General features: G+C 64.7%; 1 protein-coding gene across 1 annotated transcript; it reads right to left on the bottom strand.

The window, feature by feature from the left end:
- Positions 1–667: 667 nt before the first annotated feature.
- LHX5 (LIM homeobox 5) lies at positions 668–9,351 on the bottom strand. The gene is made up of 5 exons (XM_059675835.1): positions 9,179–9,351; positions 7,045–7,268; positions 6,135–6,412; positions 5,327–5,492; positions 668–1,995 (listed from the first exon to the last, which is right to left on the bottom strand). Exons 1-5 carry the CDS (start codon positions 9,349–9,351, stop codon positions 1,628–1,630), a joined length of 1,209 nt encoding a protein of 402 aa, XP_059531818.1. The 3' UTR covers positions 668–1,627.
- Positions 9,352–9,652: the final 301 nt, after the last annotated feature.

Genomic DNA, 9,652 nt, shown 5'->3' with positions numbered 1-9,652 from the left:
GCTGGGTGAGGATGGCAGAGCGCACAGCCTCGCCTGGGGGGGGGGGGGACACGTCTGTCCTAATACAGCCTTGCAGATAGCAGGGTGGGCTTACCAGGCCGGTATTTTTTGTTTATTTGTTTGTTTGTTTTGGCACCTGGAATCGCATGGGGGCATAATTAGGATGGAAGCCAGAGTCTTTTTGACATACTGGGACAAACAAATCACACATCCATTCATTCATCAATACTGTTAAGGCTCACTCCGTGCCCGGCGGGTTTGTGTGAGATTGGGGTATTACATACAGCACCGGGAGGCACTGTGCCCGGCGCAAGTGGCTGGAAAATACAACAACAGAAAAGGCAGCCACTTCCATGACCCGATAGTTACTGTAAAAGCTCCCCATTCAGACAAGGAGAGGTCTTTGGACCCACCGAGTCTGCGTGATGTCAGAAACAAGAGCCAGCAAAGAATAATTCCATTTATTCGGAGTGACTATAAAGACAGACGAAATAATAATAATAAAGAAAAAAAGAAAGAAAAAGAAAAACACGTCGCACTGAGGGCAAAAAAGAATTTTTTATTAATATTTCTTTTTAGAAAAGTTGATTTTTTGTGTTCTTTTTTTGTGTTTTATTGTTTTTTAGGTAAACCTCTTTCTGCTTCCCCTCCCTCACTCTGCCCACCCTCCTCTTAAAAATATAAAAATGTCCAGCCCCAGATAACTAGAGTACAATAAATAAACAGTAAACACAAAAACATACTTTATTTGTTTCTTCTTTATACAAAATAAGGAAACTAGAAGCGTCCAACTTCCAAAAAAGTATAATACTGTACATCCTGACGACCCAGCCTCCAGCCCCGGGGCAGGGAGGGGGTCTGTGGGCCAGAGCCCAGAAATCCTGGCGCCGCGCCCGCGGGGAGAGCAGGGTGGGCGAGTGGTCGAGTCTGGCCTGGCCCCTGGGGCTCAACATAACGGTCCAGGAAGGAGGGGGGCGCCTGGCCCAGGGCTGGCGGCGGTCCGGCCACCCCGCCTCCCTGGAAAAGCTGACCTTGAGCCTTAAGACTGGCCACCAGGGGGCGCGAACGCGCAAGCGGCTGTGTCTCCCAGCGGCGCCCCCAGTCCAGCGCGTTTCTCGCTTTCTCTCCGTCTTCCCTCCCCGGCTGGCACGCTCTCCGTCCATCTCTCCTCTTCCTCCTTTCGCTCCCTTTCCTCTCTCCCCCTCCAACCTCTCTCCCTTCCTTATCCTCTTGTTGGAAAGACGGGGAAAGCAGAGTGCGGAATCAGATGACAAAACTGCCACTCGGATGGCAGCGGGAGGGACGCGCCCCCGCCCCTTGGCCTCCGCCCTCTCGGGGTCCACGGGGTGGGGGTGGGGCCGGGTCCAGCGCGCGCTCCGGGTCTCCTGACCCTGCAGGGCTGACTTGGGTCCCGAGAAATCGCTCGCGGCTGCCAGGGGAGCGCGGGCGGAGGCGGGGGTCCCGGGGAGCCCGCGGGTGGCGGCGGGGGCGCTCCCCCTCCGCGCGCCCAGCCCGGCGGCCCTGCGCGTCGAATGCGGACCCGGAGGGAACCCCTGAGCGAGCCCACAGGGGCGTTTTGGTTTCGGGGACGCTGCGTCCGTCCGGGGGTCGGCCCGTCCCGGCGGCCTTACCACACGGCGGCCTCGTTGAGCTCGGGGTTGGGGTGCGACAGGGGTCCGCTGTAGCCACCGGCGCCGCTCATGGGGAAGGGCGGGCTGGGCCCCCCGCTGAACACCTCGCCGGGCAGGGGGTGCAGCGCGCCCGGCAGGCCCGGCTCGGGGCTCGGCGTGTCCGGGTGCGAGATCATGTCGGTGAACCGGGGGTTGTCGGCGGCGTGCGGCCCGGCCAGCGGCGGCTCCAGCGCGCCCAGCGGCGTCGAGCCGGGCCCCGAGGCGGCCAGGAAGCTGGAGTCGGCGGGGGACTGCGCCTGCGACGGCGGGCCGTGCGCGAAGAAGTCGTAGTTGCCTCCGGGCGCGTAGTAGTCGCCTTGGTAGTCTGCGGGGTCGGAGAGACGGGTGAGAGATGGGAGGCGGGCGGGGTCGGGGGTAGGGGTTTGGGGGCGCCGGGAGGGGACATGAACGGGGGGCGGGCAGCGCGACACTAACCCGGGGGGAGGCCTTCGGAGACCGAGGGAGAGGGCGGCCCCAAGCGGCGCGACGCGGACCCAGGGGTCCGGCTGCGGGGAGAGGCGGGGAGAGACAAGGACCGACGGGGAGAGACGGAGGGGCCGCCGCAGAGACTCGGAGGGGAAGGGCAGCGCGCGGGACGCGACTCCGGTCCCGAGTTCCCTGACAGATGGAGAGGCGGCGGAGAGGGGCTTAGAGTTGAGAGAGAGAGAGAGAGAGAGAGAGAGAGAGAGAGAGAGAGAGAGACTGGGGCCGTGAGAGGTCAGCAGAGGACGAACGGACGGAGTGAAAGGGGACAGGAGAGGGGCCTGCGAGTCCCCAAGGCAGAGACCCCGGGATGGCGCGCCCGCGCCGAGAGCGGGAGAGAGAGAGGGAGGGCGCTGACACCGATCGTCCAGGAGGGAGGAGAGGCCGCGGCTAGAGGCGCACGTGAAAGGCCCCGCGGACACCGGGAACGAGGCGGAAGGTCCGGGAGACAGACGCCCCGAGACCGCGAGAGGCGGTGCGATGCGTCCGAGGGGAAGCCCGGGACCGAGGCTGAGCGCCGGGGAGGCGCAGGCGGGAGGCAGCGACCGGAGCGCACAATGCGCCGGAGGAGTCGGACTTGGGCGTCTGGGGCGTCCGTCGGTGGAGGGCAGGGGGCTGGGCCGGGGGTGCGGAAACCTGGGTGCGGAAGCCAGGGCGGGCTCAGCGCCCTGCCCGTCGGCTCTGCGCCTCCGGGGGCCAGCCCTGCGCCCACCCGCCTGGAGCCCAGAAAGCGAGCCCAGCGCCGGGGAGCCGGGGAGGACTCCGTGGGCGCCCAGGCTCACTCGGGAGGGCGGCCGGGACGCCAGCAGGTGGGAGCGGGGAGCCCTCTCTCTCCAGAAACAGGCACGCGTGTGCGTTTTGCCCACAAAGTCAGGAGACACGGGACCCAGGTCACAGGCCTGCCCCAGCCCCACGAAGTCTCTCAGAGCCCCTCCCTGATTCTTCCAGAGCCTGCCCCCGCCCCCCAGGCCAGCCCCTGAGGGAATGGGCGTGGAACCCCAGAAAGGAGCGCCCCGTAGCCCCGCCCTGGCCACAATAACCCGCTTTGTGCGGCGGGAAAACCAGCCCAGGGCCGGAGTCTGCACACCCCTGCTCAGTCTCGGGGTCCCAGTCCCCAGGCGAGTTCCGGAGGCCCCCTGACACCCTTCCCTCTCCAAACCCCGAAATCAGTCCAAACGGAGGTGTCTGGGGGCTCGGCTCGGCTCGGAGATGGTTTATGCAACAGCTAAACCGCTCGCCAATTACTTTTTTAAAGAAGCACCCATTCTATTCTCCCCGAAACTGAAGCGAAAGCTTGGAAGCGCGAATTTGGGGTCCCTAAGGGACAGGAATGGGGAGCGGCAGGGGCCCCGCTGCGAGCGGGCCGGCCTGTGAGGGCCACGGCCCCGCGCGGAGCGCGCCGCCTCCGCCCATATGGCGGCCGGGCCGGCGGTAATTGGGACAAACGCCGTCTGAAAAGGGCACAAAAGCCGCAGCTGGGGCTTTGTCCGCGCTCCCACGGGGAGCCGCCGGCCGCCGCCCGGCTCCTTTCTCGCCCGCTGCCGGTCGCCGCCGCCGGCATCTCCCAGCGCGGATTAGGCGGGCTGCCTCGCTGGGGCTCGGGGGTCCGGCACCCCCATTCCGGGGAAGAGGGGCCCGGGTGTCCAGGCCGCACTCCAGCCAGCAGACTGGAGTTAAAGGAGGCGGCAGGGTGGGGTGCACTGTCCTGGGGGACCCTTGGTTAATTACCAGGCAGGGAACATTCCGGACTGGGACCGCCCCACCAGCTCCTAGCGCTGCCGAGATTTTGTGCGGAAGGAGGCAAAATTCGGTGGAGAGGTCCCCCATCCAGGCTGTCCTGGGCGTCTGCAGCCCCCCTCCCCCAACCTGGGCCCTGCCATCACAGAGTCTCTCCCCGAAAACCACAGCCACGAATTTTGTCCACAATTTCTGGAGACACTGGCCAGATGGGAAGATCTAACATTCCAGGCCCGAGGATGTACCAAAAAGGTGTCCTTCCTGGGTCTGCCCGTGGCTGGGCTCCCGGCTCTCACCCTCTATTGCCACCAAAACCACTTTTCTAGGAGAAGTTGCCTCTCCCCAAACTGAGCTACTAGCCCCCCAACCCCCGCAGGCCTGTGATACTGGGCCACTCAGAGCAGACCCATTAGGCATAGGCGATCCTGGGGGCTCCCCCAATTCAGACTCCAGAACTGCGGGGGTGGTTTGGGAAGTGGAGGATGGTGAGCAAGTGCTGAAATGCCCGGAGTCTCCGAAAGCATAGGCAGGGAGCTGGGATGGGTCTCCCAGGAGCAAGTACAAGGAACGGAGGAGAGAAAGAGGGAAGGAGGAGGAGGAGGGGTGACCAAGAGGAAAGTTCACCCAGCACTGAGCCTGGTAACATCAGCCACAGGACTGCTCTTTGCAAACTCGTGCTACTCGCCCCTGAGGCCCCCAAAACTGAGAGCTGAGACCGGGGTTGGCCCAGTCCTTGAGCCCCCAGCTGCCACTAAACGCAGGTGTGGCTGGGGGCTGGAGAGTGGGCCTGTGTCCTGCCCTGAGCAACTGCCTGCATCCGGGCTACCAGTGCCAGACGCTGTGTGCACAGACAGACCGCGGCCACAGAACCCCAGTGAGTACATTGGAAGCTGGAGGGCAGGCTTCTGGATGAATCCTGATCCCTCCATCCCCACCGCCAGCGCACTGCCCTCCTGTGCCCGGGTTCCTGCTGGTGCCAAGTACCCCAGGCCTGGGCAGGGGGAGGCTATGCATCCCGTGGGGCAGGGTGCATGTGGATTTGTAAGCGTCCAACTTGGTCTGATAGTGGAAGTGTGTGAGCCAGGGGATCTCTCCAGGTGTGTCTGTCAGTTCGTGTATCTGGGGTGGAGTATCCTGTGTGCAGTCATGCGTCCCCGAGGCCTCTGAACTCCAGTGTGTGTGCGAGGGAGTGTGTCCTGTGTGGGTGTGTGGCGAGCTGGTCTGGGGTGTCGATCTGTGCTGCAGGACGGGTGCGTGAACCATGTGCCTGATTTTGCATCCAGGAAGTGTCTGTGGGCGGGTGTGTATGTATTGATGTTTGTCTGTTAAAGTGTGTCCCTTATTGTCCTGTGCGATAGAAGGGGGGGGGGGGGTGAGGCGGGGAGTCCCTGGTGCAGCCAAGAGCTGGGGTATCGGCCCTGAGCTCAGCCTCTTACCTCCATAGTAGGTGTATGGTGTGGACCCCAACATTTCAGACTCGTCCAAGCGGCCCCCCAGGGGACGCATGCGCCTCGGACTCCGAAAGAAGGCGTGTCTCCGGGCGCCCAGTGCACTTAGCTGTTTCATCCTTCGTTCTTTGGACCGCCGGTTCTGGAACCACACCTGGGACAGAGGAGGGGGCAGTGAGCTTGGTGGCAGGCATCCTCTCCTGGCCCCGGACGCCCCTGCGGGGTCCTAGCGCCTCCTGCCTCCAAGGCTACCCTGAGGCGAGGGGGAGGGGGCGCGGGATTAGGCCGGAGGGGTGGAGAGGGGCCTCGGTGAACCAGCCAAGGGTGAAGGATTTGGCGGACCCTTGGGGCGACTCATAAAGACGCGGGCTTCCCGTCCTCGCCCGCCCGCGGCCTGACGGCTTTATAAAGGCCTCCCGCCCGCCCGGCCTGGCTCTGGTCTGGGCCCCTCGGCTTCCCAGCCGGATTCTGGCCGTCGGTCTGTCTGCCCGCCGGCCTTGGCGCAGGGAGGAGGCCCGGGAGGAAGGAAGGTCGCCTGCTCCTCTGCTCGGGGGACGAGAGGAAGGGAGGGGTCTGTCCCCACGAGGCTTAGCACCCTCCATGGACGGGCAGGGGCGGGGCTCAGAGCGGAGGTGACCAGTGACTTGGGCTGCGGGTTTGACCCGCGGGCCCGGCCTGGAGCGCACCGCGGGCCGCGGGACCGGAACTCGGCGCGGAGCGGGCGCGAGGCTCCTCCGAGCCTCCCAGCTCCAGGGCTGGGCTCGGGGAGGTGGGAGGTGACCCGGCCGGGCCGCACCTGGATGACTCGCATGTTGAGGCCGGTTTCCTGCGCCAGCTGCTCCCGGATGTGGCGCGTGGGCTTGGGCGTGGCGGCGAAGGCGGCCTTGAGCGTCTCCAGCTGCTTGGCTTTGATGGTGGTGCGCGGGCCGCGCCGCTTGGTGCCCGAGTTCTGCTCCTCGTTCTCGTTGTTGGCCGTCTCCTTGTCCGACGACGTCGAGTTGTCCGTCTCCTTGGGGTCGTCCTGGAGCGGGTCCTGGAGGTCCGGGGACAAACTGCGGTCCGTACAGGATGACACTGCGGCGGAGGGAGTGCGAAGGGGACAGCAGCGTGAGCGGCGGCCCGAGGCCGCCACAATCGGGAGCCGGTTCTAGCCGGCCGAGGCCGCCGCCAGCCCCGCGGGGTTCGCTCCCAAACCCCGCGACCGCCCCTCCCCCAGGCCCGGGCCCGCCCACTCCGTCCAGGTGGGGCTGGGCCTTCGGAGGGCCCCTCTCCAGCCTTCCCAGCACTTTTCGCCTATTGCTGGGCGAGGGGGACGCGCGCCCTCTGGAGAGGGGCCTGGAGGAGGGTCCAGGTGCGCTCGGGGCCTCAGATCTCAGATCCCCGCTCCCTCCTCTGCTTCCGATTAGAGTCCTCCCAGGGCAGGGAGAAAAGACCAGGAGCTCAAAGGAAGCGGAAGGGAATCGCGCAGTTCCAAATGGGGAAGGCGGCGCCTGGGAAAAGGCTCCCGAATCGGAGGGCAGGGGAAGGGCTGGTCTGGTGTCCAGTCGGCCTGGTTCCCATGCTGCGCCCTTCCCAGCGCCCAGCCCGCCTCGCCCGCGAGCTGCCCGCTGGGTGACCGGGAGCCGAGAGCTCCGTGCGGGCCAGGCAGCACCAGGGAGCAGTGCAGAGAGCGCGGGGCCGGGCTGGCGGAGGAGCGAGGCCCCTACCTGAGTTGAGGCTGCCCTCCTTGAGGCTGGACGAGCTCAGGTAGTCGTCCTTGCACACGAACTTGTTCTCGTCGATGACGTAGAGCTCTTCGCCCGTGGACAGCTGCTTGTTGCACACCATGCAGGTGAAGCAGTTGAGGTGGAAGACTTTGCTGCGGGCCTTGCGCACCAGGTCGCTGGGCGAGATGCCTTGCGCACAGCCCGCACACTTAGTGCCAAAGCGCCTGCCGACATAGCACAGCTCGTCACCCGGCAGCCTGATGGCCTGTCCTCGCCAGCCCCCGACCTCTTCCCACCCTCCCCGGCTTCTGAGAAGCCTCCATTCCTTCTCTGTCCAATGAGACCCACTGCTGTGCTCCCGGGCTGAGCACAAGAAGGAGACCAATGTTCCCAGCCTTTCTTGGGGCTGGGACCGCCATGTCTCGTTCAGGTTTATTTGGACTCCACTGGGCTTAGAGCAATGGGCATAGCCTTCAGCCAAGCAGAGGACCCAGAGCACCCCAAGATGCTCCCTGTACCCCCACATCCATCTGGGATGCTCAAGGTGAACTCGCCTCTCCAGGCTAGGAAGGCTTTTGAGCCAGGCAGGCAGGGTTTGGACCCCTTCTTGGCTTTGCCTCCTGGATCCTTTGGCCTGGTTGGCGGGATCCAGCCATTGGCGGGGAGCCCTTCTCCTGAGCAGGACCCAGGCAGAGAGGAGGGAGCCTTCTGCCCATTCCCAGCACCGCCAGCGCCTAGGGCTTCCCAGTCCCGCTGTGGGATGCAGCACAGCTAGTCAGGAGCCTGGGGGACCAGTGGACCCCAAGAAGCAGGGATTGAATCTCCATCCCCCCATAATCTCTGACCCTGGCAGGCAGCGGGAAAATGAAGGCAATCCAACACCTGCCTGGCCAGCACTCGGAATGCTCAAACCACACCCCCTGCCCCCCAGTGCCCGAATTCCTGGTCTAAATCCTTTTTTTGAGCCTGGGGAGAAGGCCAGCCTCCTCCGAGTGGGAGAGGTGCAGGGACTTGGGGAGGGAGCGGGCCGGGACTTTGGGCCCCACATCTGCTCACACCCAGGTCTCTAAACGGCGAATTTGGGTGACGTTGATGTAGTGAGGGCATTAGAAGCCATAAGTCACTTTTGGCTTTATCCGGCCGCATAATTGGCCATATGTACCTTATCAAAAATCATTAGGCACTTTGCAAGCCTCGCCACATTAGGGCCTGGGTTCTCCAGGCCGGGAGTTTACACGTGTAAAGGCGAGGCTGACATTTTCTCCTATTCAGATTCCCCAGGCTGAGCAGCTGGGGCTGGGGGCTGGGGCAGGCTTGCTCCTCCGTGTTAATCACGCCCCCTTGCCCGGCGCCGGAATTCGCACTCACAAAGCCACTCTCCAGGGCGGGTGGAAGCTGGCAGGGCTGAGCTGCTGCAAACCCACAGCCTTCCAGGCCACCCCTGAGCATTTCCCAGCTGGGGAAACTGAGGCCCAGAGCAGTGGTCATTCCCAGCCCGCCTGAGGGCCCCGGTGGGCGGCAAGGGGAGGTGACACGGCCCGGACTAGACCCTGGAGGTCCTGATTGTCAGCTTGGATTTCCTTGGTACTTTTCAACATGGGAGAGAATATTCACGGAGTTGGGGTGAGGGGATGAGAAGGTAAAGGGTCCCTCCCCCAAACATCGGAGGAAACGCTCCTGGCCGAGCCCCTGGGCGCCGGGAAGCTGCTGTTGTCCAGCAGGGCCCTGAGGCCGCCTGCCCGCGGGGAGGACCGCCTCTTGGCAAATGCAGTCTGTCTGGTGGGAGAAGCCTCCAGCCACCCCGAACTTTGCAAAAATCCTTCCTCTCTCAGACTCGGGCCTGACGCTTCCACCCTGGAATTGCAGCCGCTGGAAGGGGTAGGGTCAGGCGGGGAGTAAGTTGGTCAGAGCTTCCTCCCCCAGGGAACCTCCGGTCCCAGCCCGCCGGGAGGAGCAACCGTGAGGCACCTTCCGTTTTGCTCCGCCCGGGCTGCGGCCCTTTCCTTGACCAAGGACAGGGGGGAGCAGTGGCCGGCCCCTTCTAGGCTGCTGAGCCGGGGATGGGGATGCGGTTTCCCCTTCCCCGGCGCCCGCGGGGCGCGCAGGCCGGGCGCGCAGGCTGCGGGCCTCTTACCTGAAGAAGTCATTTTTGCAGTAGAGCTTGCCCTCGCGCGAGAAGCACTTCTCGGAGAGGTTGGTCTTGCACTCGCAGCACTGGACGCATTTGATGTGCCACGCGCGGTCCAGCACGTTCAGCAGGAAGCGGTCGAGGATGGGCCGCTCGCAGCCGGCACAGTGCACCATCATAGCCCCGCGCCCCGGGCGGCTCGGGCCGCCTTGCCCTCCCTCTGGGCCCCCGGCCCTCGGGCCCCCACCCCCGGCCCCGCAGCTGCGCTCCGCCTCTCCTCTCGGCCGCTGCCGGGCGAGTCCGGTCCGGACCAAGACTCAGCCGGTTGAATCCTTGGGTGATCGCTGGCCTGGCGCTGGGCCGCCCGGGGCGGGGTGGGGAGCGGTGGCGGTCACAGCCTCATGCCTCGGGCCGCGCGCCCCAGCGCCGGTTCCGCGCTCCCCCCGGTGTCTCGGTGGCTGCTGGCCTCGGCGCTGCCGA

Source organism: Myotis daubentonii, chromosome 19, assembly GCF_963259705.1.
Source record: "Myotis daubentonii chromosome 19, mMyoDau2.1, whole genome shotgun sequence".
NCBI lineage: Eukaryota > Metazoa > Chordata > Mammalia > Chiroptera > Vespertilionidae > Myotis > Myotis daubentonii.
Note: the sequence above shows the minus strand (reverse complement) of the source record. Positions and strands in the feature narration are given on the sequence as shown.

Excerpts from the sequence above, each read along its gene's own strand:
- LHX5 (XM_059675835.1), bottom strand. The coding sequence starts at position 9,351 with ATGATGGTGCACTGTGCCGGCTGCGAGCGGCCCATCCTCGACCGCTTC. Across the intron at positions 6,413-7,044 it reads GGAGGGCAGCCTCAACTCAG|TGTCATCCTGTACGGACCGC; the intron begins GTAGGGGCCTCG and ends CCTCCGCCGCAG. Across the intron at positions 1,996-5,326 it reads ACCATACACCTACTATGGAG|ACTACCAAGGCGACTACTAC; the intron begins GTAAGAGGCTGA and ends CCGACCCCGCAG.